Below are 19,407 nucleotides of genomic sequence, written 5' to 3'. Positions count from 1 at the left end.
TGACTTTTGAGTTACATCCATTCAGCCTAGATTCAATCTCCAATAGCAGTATCAAGGCACATATAAAGACTCGGAGAGTTCTCAGTCTTAGCATCATCCTGAGAAACTTCCACACCATGCAAGTTAAATGGAGGAAGAAGAAATGTGCAGGCTAAAGCGCAAAAGAAAGATGAGGCAGAGGCCAATTGAACTTGTACACCCACAGAAGCAAAAAACAAAGGAAACAATGGGCCAAGGACACTCGTATAAACTGTTCGACTGCATGCCTACTATCTAGAACTTGTCTCAATGTATCTGGAACACTATGGCCATTCTAATCGCCTAGAGCATCTTTCAGAGACCCACCTTGCTCGTAACAAAGCAGTCCCTTTGGGTCCTTTGCCCTGGACCTGAGACATTCTGGACTAGTTCTGTACTTAGTTGTGGCTAGATGTAACTTGTATAAAATAAATCATCTCTTTTACTGTCTCAGCTGAAGAGGAAAAAAAAAAAAAAAAAAGACTAGGAAAATATACTTCTCCTACTGATGTCAATAACCTTTGCATAATCAATCAAAGGTCAATAATCGTTGCATAATTCAACCTACTGATCTAAGTATCCCCATTCTTCACCTCTTCCAAATGAAGAATTAATTGTTTAGGCTATCTTCAATTAAAAAAACATTCCTCTTTCCTTAATCACTTAAACAGTAACTTCTAAGGCCCAGCTCTGTGCCAAGCACTGTGCATTTAATAAAGAATACTTGGATCTTTCTACATCACTGAATTACAGCACCAAAATTACACCCCAAAACTAAAGACGTAAGGTATGTTTTGAAACAACATTAAGAGATCTCCTAGATACATAACACATGGGAATAATAATCTGGATTCAACTAAGAACAAAAATTACAATACCATAAAAAGATCCTATGTATCACTTAGCAAATGAGCACAGATGAATTAATTTTTAGACAATTTAAACTATTGTTTTTAAAACTTGTTACTAGTCTTATAAAACCGGTGCCCAATATACCTTTTTCAAACATATGTTGAAGTCTAAACCTCTTACAAATCTTTTCATTAGGCAAAATTCTTGAGTGCTACTATGAAGAATAATAAGCACAAATCAAAGAGAAACGAATGAGATTAGAGAACCCTCTTAAGACAGCTCCATTTTCGTCTTGGCAGAGCTTGCTTATCCAGGTCTGTTTTCCTTCTTTAAATTTTTGATTAAGCAGCGCTTAAAACATGTTCCTTTAAAGTTTTCCATAAATTTATTTTAGTAGTAAACTAAAAAGCTGCTTAATCAAGACGAAAATGGAGCTGTCTTAAGAGAGTTCTCTAATCTCATTCATTTCTCTTTGACTAAAAAGCAAATTCGGAGAAGGCAATGGCACCCCATTCCAGTACTCTTGCCTGGACAATCCCATGGACGGAGGAGTCTGGTGGGCGTAGTCCATGGGGTCGCTAAGAGTCAGACATGACTGAGAATCCCAGGGACAGAGGAGCCTGGTAGGCTGCTGTCTATGGGGTCGCACAGAGTCAAACACGACTGAAGTGACTTAGTAGCAGCAGCAGCAAAAAGCAAATTAAAAAAAAAAAAGCAAATACATGCCTCAAAAAGTCAACAAATCCAAACAAATTAAAATTTCAAGGAAATTATTAGTTGATTAATTAAATATACAAGCAGCTATGTCCCAAACCACCATTAGCCCCTGATCATCTAGATTTTACAGACCTGTAAACTTTTCTTTAAAATATCTAGCACAAATATGCATAACTTCACAGTATGATAGAAAAGGTGCATCTTAAAATCAGGGAGTATGATGATAGATATACATCAATCACTAAAAATGGTGACACAGACAGATGTATTTTGGCTGCTTGATCAAGTAATTATTTTAAAGTTCATTACATCACTTTAAATAACTAAGCACTAATTTACTGACAGACCAGTGACAACTAATCATGTACACCAGGGGAGTGGCAGTGGGGGGAGGGTGGTTAAAAAAAAAAGACACAAAATCTGTTTCCAGTTTTGGAAAAAAGGATTACAACTAGTCTGCTGAGTAATGAAAAATGCAAATCAACTGTTAAATACTGCAATTTTAAAAGTATGAATGTTACTCAAGCTAACCTGTTTACTGAACATCTGAATAATTAAACTTCAGAGCTTAACTTTTATGTCTTTAGTCAATGTAAAACTATGAAAAATATTTCCTGATACTCTTGGTGATGTTAGTAGTTGATACAAGGTAAGTAGGCTTCCCCAGTTAACTACCATTATAAACTAAAAGACCAAACACCATAAATTATTAAAGGGATGATGTATAAACCACAGCATAGTCATAAACTCAAGTCATACCTCATTTCACATTCTAGTAAGAAATTAAAAGAATGCCAGACACCATTTATCTTATAATTATGTAGGGGAGACTTTTATAGAGTGTTTTGTGGTTATAAAGCACTTCTGTAATATTCTGTTATTTTCATATTTTAGCAAAGCCATGATGATCTCTCATTAAATTACTAGCAGTAAGATAAAGCAGGCTAGTCAGGCACAGTTGATTCATAGCTGAACAACCAAACATTAACTGAATAAATCAATATAAAGCTAGATCCAAATTTCCCAAACTGGTGTTTCATTATACCAAAATGCAGCAATAGGTTTGCTTTAATACCCTCCTGGAAAGGTACCCCAAAATCTACAGTAGTGTCTTAAAACTGAAAAATGTCAAGAAACTTGTTCACTTGATATTGTTGTTTAGTCGCGTCTAATTCTTTATGACTCCATGGACTGTAGCCTGCCAAGCTCCTCTTGGAAATCCATGGGATTTCCCTGACAAGAATACTGGAGTGGGTTGCCATTTCCTTCCCTAAGAAATGGATCTTCCCAATCCAAGAATCAAACCCACATCTTCTGCGTCTCCTGCATTGGCAGGTGGATTCTTTACCACTGAGCCACCAGGGAAGCCCTTGCTTAATTCGGCATTAATTAAATTTATTGGCACATACATATTTTTTAAAGTATACCTATAAAACCTCACATAAGGAGAATTCAAAGACAGCAGTACTCTTATTCAGAGATTAGTATTAGAATTATGTAGATGGCCTTCTCCAGATTGACTCCAAGACTGCCCAGGAATATGTATTTTGAATAAGCTTCCTAACAAATTCTGATCCACAACCAGGATTAAAGATACTTTACCTTTTTTGCCTTGATGCCATCTTTCAACCTGGACAATTTTCTAATCAGTTAAGAAATGTGATTAAATGGTTTCAAAAAAGAAAATTTTTAAATCAGAGTATTATCAAAGATTATACTATGAGTTCATTTTAATAAAGCATACAAATTTTTACTTCCCATTAACAAGGACTACATCTTGCTTTATTTAAATTATGTAAGAAAATGCATTTTGGCAATTTATCTTTTTTATTTTTGGACCATACCACACAACATGTGGGTTCTTAGTTCCCCAACCTGCACCCCGTAGTGAAAGCCCAATAGAAGCACAGCATCCTAATCAGTGGACTGCCAGGGACATCCCCCCAATATCTATTTTTAAATGACTTGTTTGTAGACTCACAAATGTTAAAAAAAAATAGGCTAAAATTTAATACATTATGCAAGGACAAAACTGTAAATGTGACTTGGTATTTGGAATTCATCTTTCACTAGAAAAACTTTTAGTGTTCTGTTACTAAATGATAAAGTGTTTGGTATTTACAAACACTTCAAGTAACACAGCAAGCATAGTCTTTATTCTCTAAAAATAAAAGGCCAAATATATATATATCCTGGAGTAGGAAATGGCAACCCACTCCAGTATTCTCGCCTGGGGAATCCCATGGACAGAGGAGCCTGGCAGGCTACAGTCCATGGGGTTGCAAAGAGTCGGACACAACTGAAGCAACTGAGAATATATACACGTATATATCACTATTTTTTCTTGCTAATATTTCTTTTTGGATAATTACCTATATCTGTTAACATACAGGATATTAACAGAACACAGACAATTTACAGAGAGGGGCAATAATTATCATGAGCCAGATACTTAAAATCATCAGTGTTTTTGTGTTCCTTGTTACCCAGTATTTCAGTAGCAACTTAATTTTCTTAATGTTTCTTGTCCCTAACCAATGGTCCATTGAGTAGATATACAAAGAACTAAAAAAACTAAAACAATATTCAGTTCAGTTCAGTTGCTCAGTCGTGTCCGACTCTTTGCGACCCCATGAATCGCAGCACACCAGGCCTCCCTGTCCATCACCATCCCCCGGAGTCCACTCAGACTCACGTCCATCGAGTCCGTGATGCCATCCAGCCATCTCATCCTCAGTCATCCCCTTCTCCTCCTGCCCCTCATCCCTCCCAGCATCAGAGTCTTTTCTAATGAGTCAACTCTTCGCATGAGGTGGCCAAAAACAATATTACTAAGAATAAATAAGACATTAACACATGACTAAATAGTAGAATATCCAACATCCACTGGATCATTGAAAAAGCAAGAGAGTTCCAGAAAAATATCTACTTCTGCTTTATTGACAATGCCAAAGCCTTTGACTGTGTGGAGCACAACAAACTCTGGAAAATTCTTAGAGATGGGAATACCAGACCACCTGACCTGCCTCTTGAGAAATCCGTATGCAGGTCAGGAAGCAAAAGTGACAACTGGACCTGAAACAGACTGGTTCCAAACAGGGAAAAAGAGTGTGTCAAAGCTGTATATTGTCATCCTACTTATTTAACTTATATGCAGAATATGAGAAATGCTGGGCTGGATGAAGCACAAGCTGGAATCAAGATTGTTAGGAGAAATATCAATAACCTCAGATAGGCAGATGACACCACCCTTATGGCAGAAAGCAAAGAACTAAAAGCCTCTTGATGAAAGTGAAAGAGGAGAGTGAAAAAGTTGGCTTAAAACTCAACAGTCAGAAAACTAAGATCATGGCATCTGGTCCCATCCCTTCATGGCAAAGAGACAGGGAAACAGTGAAAACAGTGACAGACTTTATTTTCTTGGGCTCCAAAATCACTGCAGATATTGACTGCAGCCATGAAATTAAAAGATGCTTGCTCCTGGGAAGAAAAATAATGACCAACCTAGACAGCATATTAAAAAGCAGAGACATTACTTTGCCAACAAAGGTCCATCTAGTCAAGGCTATGGTTTTTCCAGTAGTCATGTATGGATGTAAAAGCTGGACTAAAAAGAAAGCTGAGCACCGAAGAATTGATGCTTTTGAACTGTGATGTTGGAGAAGACGCTTCAGAGTCTCTTGGACAGCAAGGAGATCCAACCAGTCCATCCTAAAGGAAATCAGTCCTGAATATTCATTGGAAGGACTGACGCTGAAGCTGAAATTCCCCAATACCCTGGCCACCTCATGCAAAGAACTGACTCACTGGAAAAGACTGATGCTGGGAAAGATTGAAGACAGGAGGAGAAGGGGATAACAGAGGATGAGATGGCTGGATGGCATCACCAACTCAATGGACATGAGTATGAGTAAACTTCAAGAGTTAGTGATGGACAGGGAGGCCTGGCATGCTGCAGTCTATGGGGTTGCAGAGAGTCAGACATGACTGAGCAACTAAACTGAACTGAAGTAACGGAACAATTTAAAACCCTCACAACAGAACGATTTGGAAAAATTATTCACTAGTATGGCACACAATTTGGTCCAGTAGTCATTTGACATCTCAAATTGCCTCATTTTAAAGGAAGAAAAATAGTTATTTTCCCTTTTCTTAAATAATGGAAACCTTTTACTACATGAGGTCTTCCCAGGTGGCTCAGTGGTAAAGAATCAGCCTGCCAATCAGGAGACCTAGGTTCAATCCCTGGGTTGGGAAGATCTCCTGGAGAAGGGATTGGATGGCCACTCCAGCATTCTGGCCTGGAGAATTCCATGGACTATATAGTCCATGGGATTGCAAAGAGTCAGACACAACTGAGCAACTTTCACTTCACTTCACTTTACTATATGAATACTGTGAAACACCTGCTTGAACCCAATTCACTAACACTGAGTTGGGAAAGTTGTTTTTTAAATCTACAGTGGTGAGCTCTAGTGATCTGTTCACAATGTTTTAAGGACTCAATGTTTTAAAAATCAAAATTTGGGATGAAAACATTGAAGGTATCTTTCAATGCTCCCACAGCTTTCAGGAATAAACCTAATTTCTTTAGTTGTGTTAGCACTGTCCAGTAGAACTTTTTTATTATTTTAAGGTTATTTTTTTTTTCCTTCTATTTCTTGGCCACCAACAGTATGCAGCATCTTAGTTCCCCAACCAGAGACTGAACCTGTGCTCCCTGCAGTGGAAGTGCAGTGTCTTAACCACTAGACCAAGGAAGTCCCAGTAGAACTGTTTTATGCATAATGATGGAAATATTTTACATATGCAATAAGGTAGTTGTTACCTACTACATGTGGCTACCAAGCACCTAAAATATAACTAAGTATAACTAAAGAACTGTATTTAGAATTGTCACAGCACATAATGGCTACTGTATGGGACAACATAGGTTCAAAATATAATCTGATTCTGCTTCCAGACAAATTGGAATAATCAGACTTACTCTCCTAATTGAAACAGAAACTGGACAAAACAATGGCTTCCACATATACTGTCCAATGGATTCCACAGATCCCTGGATGGAGTAACAAACAACGTAAGCCATCCCAGCTTACTGTCTGGAAATAATGTTCAGGCCACAGCACAAGGAGAGAGAACCAAAACAAGGCCCAGGGGTCTCCCTGGGCTGAGAAGACAGAACTGGGTGCTAAGGCAGCTAAACGCCTCAGGGCAGAGCACACCAGAGATGAGAGCGCTGAACAGTGAAAAAATGCAGACTCATACATGGCCCTTTTCAAATCTTCAGCTGAGTAAAAAATGATTAGCACGTGTGTATGAGGAAATCACCCCAGGATGGAGAGGAAATCACCCCAGGATGGAGAGAAAATCTCCAGAAAGGAGCAAAAAGAACAATACCTGTAACTGCAAAGCAGCAGAACAATTTTTAATTCCACCACCTAGTGTGAGAAACCACATAATTCATGAGGCATCAGAGTAGTTAAAAGGTTCTTGCCTCAGTAGTACAGAAAATCAGCCCCAAAGGCTGCTTTGGTTATCCCTTAATTTTAAAAAAAAAAAAAGCTTCAAAAGGATCAAAGGTCAAACTATCTGCCAAGTAACTTAACCTCATTCTCAAGAACAAAGCTCAAGAATAGGAGAAAAACACCCACCCACAAGGTAAAATTTTACCTACAAGGTACAAGTCACAGTATCTAGCATCCAATCAAAATTAACCAGGTAAGGACTTGCCTGGTAGTCCTGTAGTTAAGATTCCATCCACACTTCCATCGAAAGGGGCACAAGGTTCAATCTCTGATAGAGAAATTAAGATCCCACATCCTGCATCCACGGCATGGCCAAAAATACATTTTTTAAAAAATTAACTAGGTATGCAAAAAAGGCAGAAAAGTATAACCCATGCAGAGCAGAAAAACCAAACAGCAACATAACTAGAAATGATAGATGACAGGATTAGACCAGAATATTAAAAATCAACTTGATACTGATCAACTATATTCTATAACTATTACATTATATATCTCATCTATATTCCATATGTTCAGAATTATTTTATGTACCTAAAAATAGAACTTCAAAATACACAGGCAAGAACTGACAGAAACTCCAAAGAGAAACTGCTAAATCCGTAATCACAGCTAGAGATAACAATATCTCTTAAAAATTTACAAAACAGAAAATCAGTAATGACAGAGAAGATCTAAACAACACCATCAACCAACTTATGAAAATGCTTTAATTGACCATAAACATCGTGAACCAATAACTATCCCAAATGCCAAACAAGATAAAGCAACACTGATTCTTATCCAGATACGGTTTCACAAAATAATTCAAGATCCCAACATTAGAATTCTATGGTTCAAAACAGATAGGACTATTTTGCAGAGGTAAAATTTAGCTCCCTACCCCAGAGGTATTCAGGAAAAGGCTTGGATGAATTTTCAAGAATATTACAGAAAGGATAATTTGATGTGAAGAAAATGGCTTTACAATTTATCTTTCTGTCTAATTCTCATTAGGAAGAATAACCTTCCATGTAAAATCTATGTAAAAATTGAACTGGCAAGCTCAATGACATCATTAAAAGATCCCTGAGACACTCAGACATTCTGGTGGAAAGAATATGCCAGTCATATCTTATGTCATATCTTGAAAAAGCTGACTCATAAGCTGGACAACCAACTAATTAACTGTGGAGGGGATTCAGAAATCCATCACAAGGATACCTAAACTGGAATGCTCCCTTCCAATTTTATAATCCCATATTATATATGGACAGAGTCCCAAATTTCACAACAGGAGTATATGCCGTGCTCTGTAGCTCAGTCATGTCTGACTCTTTCCAACCCCATGGACTGTAGCCTGCCAGACTCCTCTGTCCATGGAACTTTTCAGGCAAGAATACTGGAGTGGGTTGCATTTCCTATGATAGGGATCTTCCTGACCCAGGATTGAACCCACATCTTCTGCATTGGCAGGCAGATTCTTTACCACTGTGCCACCTGGGAGAAAAGGAGACAGAGATTTAAACTTCAAGGTGATCCTGTCTGGTGGTCCAGTGGTTAGTTAAGAATTTGCCTTCCAAAGCAGGGAACATGGGTTCGATCCCTGGCTGGGGAACTAAGATCCCACATACAGTGGGGAAGCCCACATTCCAAAACTACTGAGTTCACACTCTACAACCCAAGAGAAGCCACGGATATGAGAAGCCCATGCACTGCAATTAAGAGTAGCCCCTGCTTGCTGCAACTAGAAAAAAGCCCTTGCAACAATGAAGAACAAGCTCAGCCAGAAATATAATTACTTTTTTTAAAGGGCAACTGCTAATTAATAGACAAACTAAAATCAACATATGCAAAATATGCAGGCTATAAAACTAGATAAAAATAGCTTGACAAAGCCAGATGTTTCTGAGCAGAAAGGCAATGAACAAGAAAGATTCTGCTAAAATATTATGGAGTCAGAACAGGGAAAAGATGAAAATGGCCAGGCATACAGTAATTAAAGTGAAAAAATTATCTGAATTAATTTCCTGACATGGAAACAACAAAAAGTAATCTTTAAAAGAGAAAAGACAATAACATAAACTAAATGGATAAGAAGAAAACTCAAAGGCGAGTTTGGGGACACAGAGAAAAATAAAAATTACAATAAGGATTCTGAAACACTATCTTTTAAAATAAAAGATAAAATTTAATCAGAACTCACAAAAACAGATCAAATCATACATTAAAATAGCCAGGTGGACTCCAAGAGAAGATAATACAATAAAGCATTAACCAATTAATGATGGTATACTATCAATGTAATGAAAACAAGGAGTGTAAAAAAAAAAGGACTGAATGTTCAAATTAATTTGAGGGAATGAAAACCACAACCCCAGGAGTCAAAAGCTATATTGTTTGTTTTACTATGCCAAAAAGCATATAAGGTCATTTTTAAAATCAAGGTTTCCAGGAAAGGGCACAAAATCAAAGTGTTTCAATTTTAGCCTTTTCTAAACACATTTCCAATAATATTTCCTCACTAGTCCCAACTCCCAGGCATCATCAAATCATTACTGTTTCATCCTTCTCTTCATTCTCCTCAGGCCCACTTGGTCCTAATTCCTTTTTTTTTTTTTTTTTTTTTGCCAGTAACCAACTTAGTCTTTTATTTGCCCAAGGCAGAAGGTAATGGCACCCTACTCCAGTACTCTTGCCCGGAAAATCAGATGGACGGAGGAGCCTGGTGGGCTGCAGTCCATGGGGTCGTGAAGAGTTGGACACAACTGAGCGACTTCACTTTCACTTTTCACTATCATGCATTGGAGAAGGAAATGGTAACCCACTCCAGTGTTCTTGCCTGGAGAATCCCAGGGACGGGGGAGCCTGGTGGGCTGCCATCTATGGGGCCGCACAGAGTCAGACACGACTGACGCGACTTAGCAGCAGCAGCTTTTGGCAGGCACTGAGGCCCCAAGACTTCCAGAAGGGATCTGGGGGTGGGGGGTGGGGAGGAGCCATCTTGCCTCCCAGGTGCTGCCTGCAGGAGATGGGAGAGTAGATGAAGCGTACTGCACCATCAAGTATCTCCTCGATTTTGTGTGTGTGTCAGTCGCCCAGTCGTGTCCGACTACAACCCCATGGACTGTAGCCCACCAGGATCCTCTGTCCAAGGGATTTTCCAGGCAAGAGTACTGGAGTGGGTTGCCATTTCCTTCTCCACTAATTCCTATCTTAACTGAAACCTCTCCGGAGTACCTGACAAGCCAGGTTTTATCTGTAAAATTTAGTACTTTTATAAATTTAACGGGAGGAAATATCCCATTCAGCCCATTCACAGTGAAATATGCCTAGCCAAAAACAAAGTATACTATAGTATATATCAAAGAATTAAAATGTTATAACCATAAAGAGGACAAAATTTTCCCTTTGCATTATCTTAGAGTGTTGCCTCTTCACTCTGATCACTATTCAGGCCTCTATAACAAGGAAACACATTATTCTTTCTAACTGAATTTCACCTTACTCCAATAATCAATCCTAAATTCCATCCCCAAACTAATCTTTTCTAAAATTAAGTTTCGATCACATCACTCTCCTACTTTAAAAATATTTCTCGAAGGTAATAGGGATTTCCAAATTCTGCTCCCCATACTGGGAGGGAGGGGGAAAATGCAGATTACAAGGCCTTGCCCACAGAGATTTCAATTCAATCAGTCTGATAACCAGGAATCTGTATTTTAACAATCTCTTTCAGTGGCTTTGACTTGGTGACCTATAGAACACACTGTGAAAAAGAACAAGACATATGGTAAATGTCAAATTCCTTAGCCTGACATCAAGGTTCCCTCCCACAAAAGGCCCCTGAGTTACCACTATGGGTCACAGATGGGCTCTCCTACAAGGACTCATTAGAAATAAACTTGATTTTCTGCATCCTAAACAAGCTAAATGTTCTCTCTCTTAAGTCTTGTTGAAAATGTTCACTTTTCACCATTCCTCTTAGCCCAGCTCAAGTCCCAAACTTCCTAGATCTCACTGCTACTGCTGCTGTTTAGTTACTAAGTCATGTCCCCGACCCTTGGAGACCCCAAGGACTGTAGCCCTCCCAGGCGCCTTTGTCCATAGGATTTCCTAAGCAAGAATAATGAAGTGGGTTGCCATTTCCTTCTCCAGCTGATCTTCCTGACCCAGGGATCTTCCCTGAAGAAGGGAATGGCTACCCACTCCAGTATAACTTGCTAGAGAATTCCATGGACAGAGAAGCCCAAGGCTACAGTCCTTGGGTCACAAAGAGTCGAACACAACTGAGCAACTAACACTTTCACTTTTCTCCAGGGGATCTTCCTGACCCAGGGATGAAACCTGCATCTCCTGCTTGGCAGGTAAATTCTTTACCACTGAGACACCTGGGAAACCCTTAGATCCTACTAGACTGAAACAATTTCTGCTGCTTAATTTTACAGTACCATACTGTTTCTGCCCTGAACCGTTACTACATTTTCAGTAGGTTTTATCTTATGACAAAGGACTGTGGATCAAAGCTACTCTCACTCAGCATCCACAAAAATGCATATTGCATCCTTTCCCTAAGGCAATTTCACTGTCCATAAACATAATCCGCCTACAATGTGGGAGACCTGGGTTCAATCCATGGGTCAGGAAGATCCCCTGGAGAAGAGAACGGCAACCCACTCCAGTATTCCTGCCTGGAGAATTCCATGGACAGAGGAGCCTGGCAGGTTACAGTCCATAGGGTCACAAAGAGTTGGATACAACTGGGAGACTTTCACTTTTCAAACATAACCAAGTAGGAACTAACATTTTAGAAATAATTTTAGAATACTAAAATGGTAAACTGTAAAAAGGAGGTTTTTCTTAGGGAAAGAACCCAGCAGGTAAATATATCTAAAATAAGAGTATCTGCCAAAACATAATACTAAATAATTTTCTTTGGCTTCCCCGATGGCTCAGTGGTCAAGAATCTAGCTGCAGTACAGGACACATGGATTCGATCTCTGGGTTGGGAAGATCACTTGGAGGAGGAAATTGCAACCTGCTTCAGTATTCTTGCCTGAAAAATCCCATGGAGAAAAGAGCCTGGCAGACTACAATCGAAAAAGTTGCGAAGAGTTACATGGATGATTGAGCAAAGATTTCTTCCCAGATCAGAGGCAAACTTAAGTTCCAAGAAAAAACTGATAAACCAAATTCTGCTTTAACCCCAATCAGGGTTGCCCAAACTTTGACCCAAACAGCTATTCAAAAACAAGTTGGGGGTGAGGCATGTGGGGGGGGGTGGGAACCACTCTATTAATTTCTGAGGTTTTTACATGTGTGACAAAGTTAACATGAGTATTCTATTATAATGCTTGAGACTTGATATAAGTGCCTCTAACACACAATAATTGCTGGTTTACTTATCTGTCTTCCCCATATCACTGAGTAACATATGGTTGGGGCTATATGTCTTAATTCATCTTTTATTCCAGCACTGAGAACATAATAACTAATTAATTAATAAAGACTTTATAAGCAAAATAAAAGATTTGCAAGATTTAAAAAAAACAGTGATTCTCCAAAGACGATATACAATTGCAAGTATATGCAAAAATCACCAACCTCCAGAGAAATACAAGGCACAATGAGAGATCATCTCACACCCATCAGGATGGCTACCATTAAAAAAAAAAAAATTCAACAACAAAACAGGAAATACAAATGTTGGCAAAGACATGGAGAAACTAACTGGAAACCCTGTTTTGCCAGCAGAATTGTAAAACGGTACAACCACTTTAGAAAACAGTATGGAGTGCCTCAAAAAAAAAACCAGAAATATCACACAATTCAGCAATCCTACTTCTGGATATATATACATCAAAAAGAACTGAAAGCAGTGTCTCAAAAGAGTTGTTTACACACCCATGCTCTTAATACTATTCACAACAGTCAAGAAGTAGAAGCAACTCAAACATTCAACAGTGGATGAATGAATAAAGTAAGCATGCGCTATACATACAAGAGAATTATTATTAAGCCTTAAAAAGCAAAGAAATCCTGGGACTTCCCTGGCTGCCCAGTAGTAAAGATTCTGTGCTTCCAACACAAAGGGGGTGGGTCTGATCCCTGGTGGGAGAACTACCATCCCACAGGTGCTGTGGCCAAAAGCTGGAAAGAAATCTGATGCTTGAACCTTGAAGACATTATGCTAAGTGAAATAAATCAGTCAAAAAAAAGACAAGTATAAGACTATATAATTCTACTTATATGAGGAATCAGTGACAGCAGTCAAATTCAGAAAGACAGAAAGTACAGCAGCGGTTACAAGGGGTTGGGGGGAAGAAAGAAAATGGTGGCTGCTTGTCAGGCATAGATTTGCAAGACCAAAAAAGTTGTGGAAACCTGTTCCACAACAATGTAAACATATTCAACACTACTGAACTATACATTTAAAAATTGTTAACAGTCTTCCCTGGTGGTCCAGTCATTAAGAAACCGCCTGCCAATGCAGAGGACACAAATTTGATCCCCAGTCTGAGAAGATTCCACATGTCTTGGAGCAACTAAGCCCACACGCCACAACTACTGAAATCCACTCACCTATAGCCAATTCTCCACAAGAGAAGCCCGCACACCACAATGAAGACTAGCCCCTACTCACCAAAAATAAAGCCAGGGGAAGCAACAAAGATCCAACACAGCCAAAAATTAACTTTTAATAAAAAAGTTAAGGTGGTTAAGTTTAATATTTATATTATATGCTTAAAATTTAAAAAATTTACTACAGTGATTTTAGGTACAAGAAAAATACAGTATCAAATGAACTCACACTTGAAACAAATATAAATATAAAACATTAGTATAGGGACTTCCCTGGTAGTCCAGTGGCAAACCGTGCTCCCAATGCAGGAGGCCCAGGTTCGATTCCTGGTCAGGGAACTAGATCCTACAGGCCAACAACCAAAGATCTCGCCTGTCTCAACAAACATGGAAGAGCCCATGGGCTGCAACTAAGACTCTGCACAGCCAAATAAATTAATTAAAAATTTAAAAATTAGTGTAATGTTTACATTATACAAATGGCTTTTATTTCAGCCACTGTCTAAAAGATAGTTTAAAATAAGTCACTCCAGGCTACATGTTCAAACTTCATTTTAGAAGATTCTTGCTATTTATAAATTGTTTACTCAGTCAAAAGACAAAGTGTTTCTGCTTCAAGAATCAGAATTCCAGAACTGAAAGAGATTTTTGAAATCATCTACTGCACTAATTCCAACATGGTCCCACAAACAATGCCAAAATGAGACAAATAAGGAAAATGAAAGTTGTCTTTCATAAAGTTAAACCTATTTAATTTTAAGGCATACACTTTATTCTGAGAGCACATCCTTCCTACTTTGAACCTTGTTCTATTTAACGGTAATTTCATCCATTTAACAATACCCATTGAGCCAGTAACTGTCAGGTGCAGGGCTACAGAGGTGACCAAGACCAGCAAGATTCTCACCCTCAGGGAACCATCTACCTTGTAATGCAGTGTGAGTAACAGTAGATTTAAGACTATAACATTCAAAACAAAAAGTTGGTCAGCCTAAGTCACTGGTACTCTTCTCCAGCCCCTTTCTATTTTATAAATGAGAAACTGGATATCCAAAAGTTTCACAACTATTCAGTAAAGGCCAAAACCATTTCATTTCTAGAATTTAAAACATCAGGGAAATATTCACGTCCCTGAGTAGAGATGTGACCATGATTAATTTACAGGACTCCAAATATGTCAGAGAGTAATATTTTTCCACTCACTTATATTGTCCTTTCAGTTCTAACAGTATTTGATTCTAACATATCAAACTTATTACACCATTTGAGGACTTAAAAGCTCAACAAAAAACTTAAAATCCTTAGAATTTATGAAGTCTCATGCCATCAAAAGTAAATTCTACATACTTCAAGACAAATGACAAAATAATAAAGCTCAACATTTATAACAAGGGGAAAAAACTGACACAAAATTAGTACCTGCAGTAGTACTGTCTGGTCACTGTTTCTGTGGCCTAGAAACAACAATAACTCTCTGGAGCATTGCTATGAAGCACTGCCATTCACCAGAAGCTTCAGAAAGTTTAAACATTCAAAGCAACTGAAAAACAAGCAGTGATAATCAGCTTATTAACATTTCAAAGAACAATGATAACAAAACCTGTAGTTCCAGTGAATACTCAAGGTTTCACAATATTCACACGGGCTTCCCTTGTGGTTCAGCTGGTAAAAAAAAAATCCGCCTGCAATGCCAAAGGCCTTGGGTTCAATCCCTGGGTTAGGAAGATCCCCTGGAGAAGGGAAAGGCTACCCACTCAAGTATTCTGGCCTGGAGAAGTCCATGGACTGTACATGGGGTCGCAAAGAGTAGGACACGACTGAGCAACTTTCACTCACTCACAATATTTGAACTGATGGTTCAATCTCTCACTTCCCCCTACCTTTCTCTACCTCTCTGCAAGAGTAGGATACTAAGCCAGACAGCAAGTCCACACACTTGTTCTCATGGGTTCAAAAGGCTTTTCCTCCTTAAAAATAAACACATACAACACAGATTTGGAGAAACAAAACTTAAAGAAGGCATAACTATCCCCTTCTGTACATAGAGGAAATTCAGGCGAGAAGTTAAAATAATGTGCCTAGACAGCAAGTAGCAAAGTTAGGATTTGTACCTAACTGCAAAGTTCATAGATCTTTTTTACCTCCCTACCTCCTCACTTTCTTCCTCTGAGTCTGCCATAAACACCTACATGCAAGTCACTGGATAGGAAAGAATGAAGCAGAAGGAACACAAAAATGTACAAAAACTTAAGAGTTAAAAGTGCCTGTGATTAGAACAAAGAATTCACTGAGGAGGGAGTTAGACCATACAGAATAAAAATATATTTTAGGTAGAAGGAACTTCAGAGTGCAAAGGTGGGGAAAAGAGGAGGCAGTCATAAGGTATGTACATTTGAAAAGACAAAAATACTAAACTGACTGAAATGATATATGAGGGCAGTTGAATACAAAGCTGAAAAGGTAGGACTGGGTCAGACACTGAAGGACCTATTGAAACAAACTTCCTATTTAAAGCACCAAGAGAATTAAACTTAGTTTTTACATATCTGTTTATCCTTATTAAGTAAGACTGCACATGCCCTGTTAATTGAAGTAACTACTTTTCAGCTAAGAAGAAAGGGTCTAGGATAGTATCTGGTACAAAAATGAAAAATGTTGGATCTGAATTCAAATAACAGATTTTTTTTTCCCATCTCTTGATAACCACAGACTTACATCCAAAGAGATAAGGGGAAAAAACTGAACCTACACCTATAATGCTGAAATATTATGCCAGCTACTTAATTATAAAGGCAAAGTAGAACCCACAAATCTCTCCCATAGAATGATGGGAAAGAGACATTTGAAAAAGGAATTATTACCAAGCCCCAATGTCAGAAAACTTTCTTTTTGAGTTGTCAAACTGGTTTTAAAAAAAGGTTCTAACGTAGCATTAATAACATTTTTTAAAATCCAGGTTAGACTCTAGAAAATGTTCAATTAGATCACAACTGTCCTGAAGCTACTGATAAGAGCCAAGCACCTACACTATTTCAAAACTACCATTTCCCTCTTAGAGAGCTAAGTTCCCTCTATCTTTCAAAAAGGAGACCTACCAGATATTCAAGTGTTACCTGGATTATGACATCACTCTTTATTGCAGTTCTAGCAGGCCAGGATGGGCTGGCTTATGCCCTCTACATTACCACAGTAGCAATCCCCACTCCCAGAAAAGTTTGTGTAAAAAGTTGTTACAGCAGCCCCATCTCCTCATTCCACGAACTATCAAAAGCTGTGAAGGCATAAAATAAAGTACTCCATACAAAAAAGAGGGAGAATGAGGTGGGATAGAACGCTGAAATCAAGCAAATTCTTCTATTTTTAAGAGCAGAAAGCAAACTGTGAATCTAGCCCAAAGCTCTCATTTTACACGTTAAGAAACTGAGGTCCGGGGGGGCAGTTAACTTATTTACCCAGGGCAACTGCTTCTCTATAAGGGTTAAGTCTCCGTTACCAGTCAGCGTAGCACTTAATCACATTCGAACACTGTTACTTAAACGTCTATGAGATTGTATTAAGGACCTGACGTGCAAAAAAACAAAAAACAAAAAAACAAACAAAAAAAACCTCTTCACCTTTTCTGCACCCTCCTCAGTGCTTTGCTCCAGAGCTATACAGAAAATGCTGAATCTCAGATGAATACTATTTCTCCCTTCAGCCACTACAGTCGCAAAATCTCTCTTTAAGTGAAAGTCTGAAACGACTGAATTTCTCAAATTCTGACTAAACAAGTGGATCAACAAAATCTCAGAAGTTTTGGAGAAATAAGAATGTGGAGTATTACTATTTTGTTTTGGTTTTGCCAGCTGCCCTTTCCTTTATATTAAAGTTTTCAGTCTCGGTGTGTTATTGAAAAATAACTTTCAATCACTTCGATAAAAATCACAAATCATTACCATTATTTAAACACTAATGTTAAGCAACTTCATCTCTCAAAAATAACTTGGAAAATATCCTGCCCAGCACGAACTAATACTTCGTGAACAAAAACACCTAAAATCACTTTCTACCAAGCCACGATATAGTAAAGCCAAAGAAAACGTAATCCTGTAAAAACCCCACCAGCCAAGAAGCACTTATTACCATCAGTCTGCCCTGGATCATCGCTTACCGTCAAGCTGTCAAAGCATTAGAAGAACCTGGGGGGAAAGTTCCACACCGAGTTCACCCGCTATACCATCGTCCACACCTAACACGTTTGGAGAAATGCAAACACGCCACATGTACAAGTTTAAACCAGGTTTAACCAAGGTAGGTGTTTTGTCAGTTCTGTTATCGAAAGCGTAAAAAAAAAATTTATTTTAAGGCAGCAGCATGCATGATTTCCCCTTTTTCAGGGGGAAAAAAAAAAAAAACAGAAACCCACCACCAGAAATGGTACAGAAATGACTTAAGGCGAATTAAACAGTTTTGAACATTGAGGCCGCCGTACAGGGCGGTTTAGAAGGTTCTGTCCCAAATGCCAGGCAAAAGTCCTCTGGCGAGTTTCAAAACTAAAGACCTTGCACTCCGGCACAAATAACAAAAGCTTAATACAAACTACCCGGCCGTCAAACCGTTCCTGTTACCATCGCCCAGAGGTTTTTTTTTTTTAACCAACATTGAAAAGGGAACAATAAAAAGCGTCTCACCGCAAACGCAGCACGAGAGGGACTGTCGGAAGTAAGGCAAGAGCCTGTTAATCTCTGTAAACGCCTTGGGGTCTCCGGGGTCGTAGTTGAGCACTAGGCGGCTCGCGGAAATGTAGAGAGCAGTAGCATTCACCGGGTTCATTGCAGACGCTTCGACACCGTTGGCTCCCGGGTGAAGAGAAATTCCGGATCCAACTTTGTAAGCAGCCAGGGAACAACGGCGAGTTTGTAACAATTCGGAGGAAATCGGGGCAAAACCTCTGGCCAAACCAGTAACCAAAATCCGTACAAGTTTGTGGAGCTGAAGCAATCCTCCCACACATGGGGCCCTGGCGCCCCTCCTCCGTCCCTGAGACTTGCAGACCGAGTAGGGAAAAAAAAAAAAAAGCGAGGGAGAAACCAGCGTTCGAGTTCGTCCCGGGCGGCCGCGGGGCGCAGAACGCGGCGGAGGCGGCGCTCAGTCTAGCCCCACGGCTCGGCGGGCGGCCTGCGCTCGAGCTGCATCCCTGGACGCGGAGGCACCTCCTGTGGTCGAGCTGGCGGGCGCGGCGGCAGGCCCCGGCCCGGTCCGAGGGGCGGGCACGCTTCTCACGGGTTGCGGGGCCCTTACTCCATCACAGCGCCCGGCGCGGAGGCAGCGGCGACGGCAAGGACGGCAGCGCGGGCGTCGGCTTCCTGGATCTAGTGCACCGAGCCGCGGCGGCGGCGAACGCTGCTGCTGCGGCTGGCGGAGACCGCCGCCGCTCTCTCCATATCGGACGCGGGGCCCGGACTGAGCCTGACTCTCCGCCCCGGCGGTTAGAGCCCGGCTGTTCCCTGAGGTGGCGAAGCGGCCAGGGGAGGCCCCCGCCCGAGAGGGGAGGGCCGGGGAGGAAGTGCGCGGGCCGGCGGCGGCGGGAGGGGGCGGGGAGCAGGCCCGGCCGGGCCGCGGCGGCGCCCCTCGCTCCTCAGTCGCTCACTCCGAGGTCACCAGGCGCAAGCGCCGCCCCCTCACTGCCCGGCCATCTTCTCCGCGCCACACACACGGACGCCTCCTCCGCCAAGCACCACGGCCGCCACCG

The 19,407-nt window shown here is 40.2% G+C and overlaps 1 protein-coding gene across 2 annotated transcripts in view; it reads right to left on the bottom strand.

The window, feature by feature from the left end:
• Nucleotides 1-19,198, bottom strand: part of MSL2 (MSL complex subunit 2) — a 31,702-nt gene extending 12,504 nt beyond the window's left edge. The window contains exon 1 of one of the 2 annotated variants that reach the window (XM_004003317.5): nucleotides 18,347-19,198. In XM_004003317.5, the coding sequence (XP_004003366.1) occupies nucleotides 18,347-18,488 (142 nt within the window). In that variant the 5' untranslated portion in view covers nucleotides 18,489-19,198. Of the gene's footprint in view, nucleotides 1-15,095 lie in introns of both variants that reach the window. The other variant, XM_042236753.2, reaches the window with a different exon arrangement.
• Between the last annotated feature and the right edge of the window lie 209 nt (nucleotides 19,199-19,407).

The sequence above is a fragment of the Ovis aries genome, chromosome 1, assembly GCF_016772045.2.
Source record: "Ovis aries strain OAR_USU_Benz2616 breed Rambouillet chromosome 1, ARS-UI_Ramb_v3.0, whole genome shotgun sequence".
NCBI classification, from domain to species: Eukaryota; Metazoa; Chordata; class Mammalia; order Artiodactyla; family Bovidae; genus Ovis; species Ovis aries.
The sequence above is the reverse complement of the archived record's forward strand: the minus strand, read 5'-3'. Positions and strand labels throughout refer to the sequence as shown.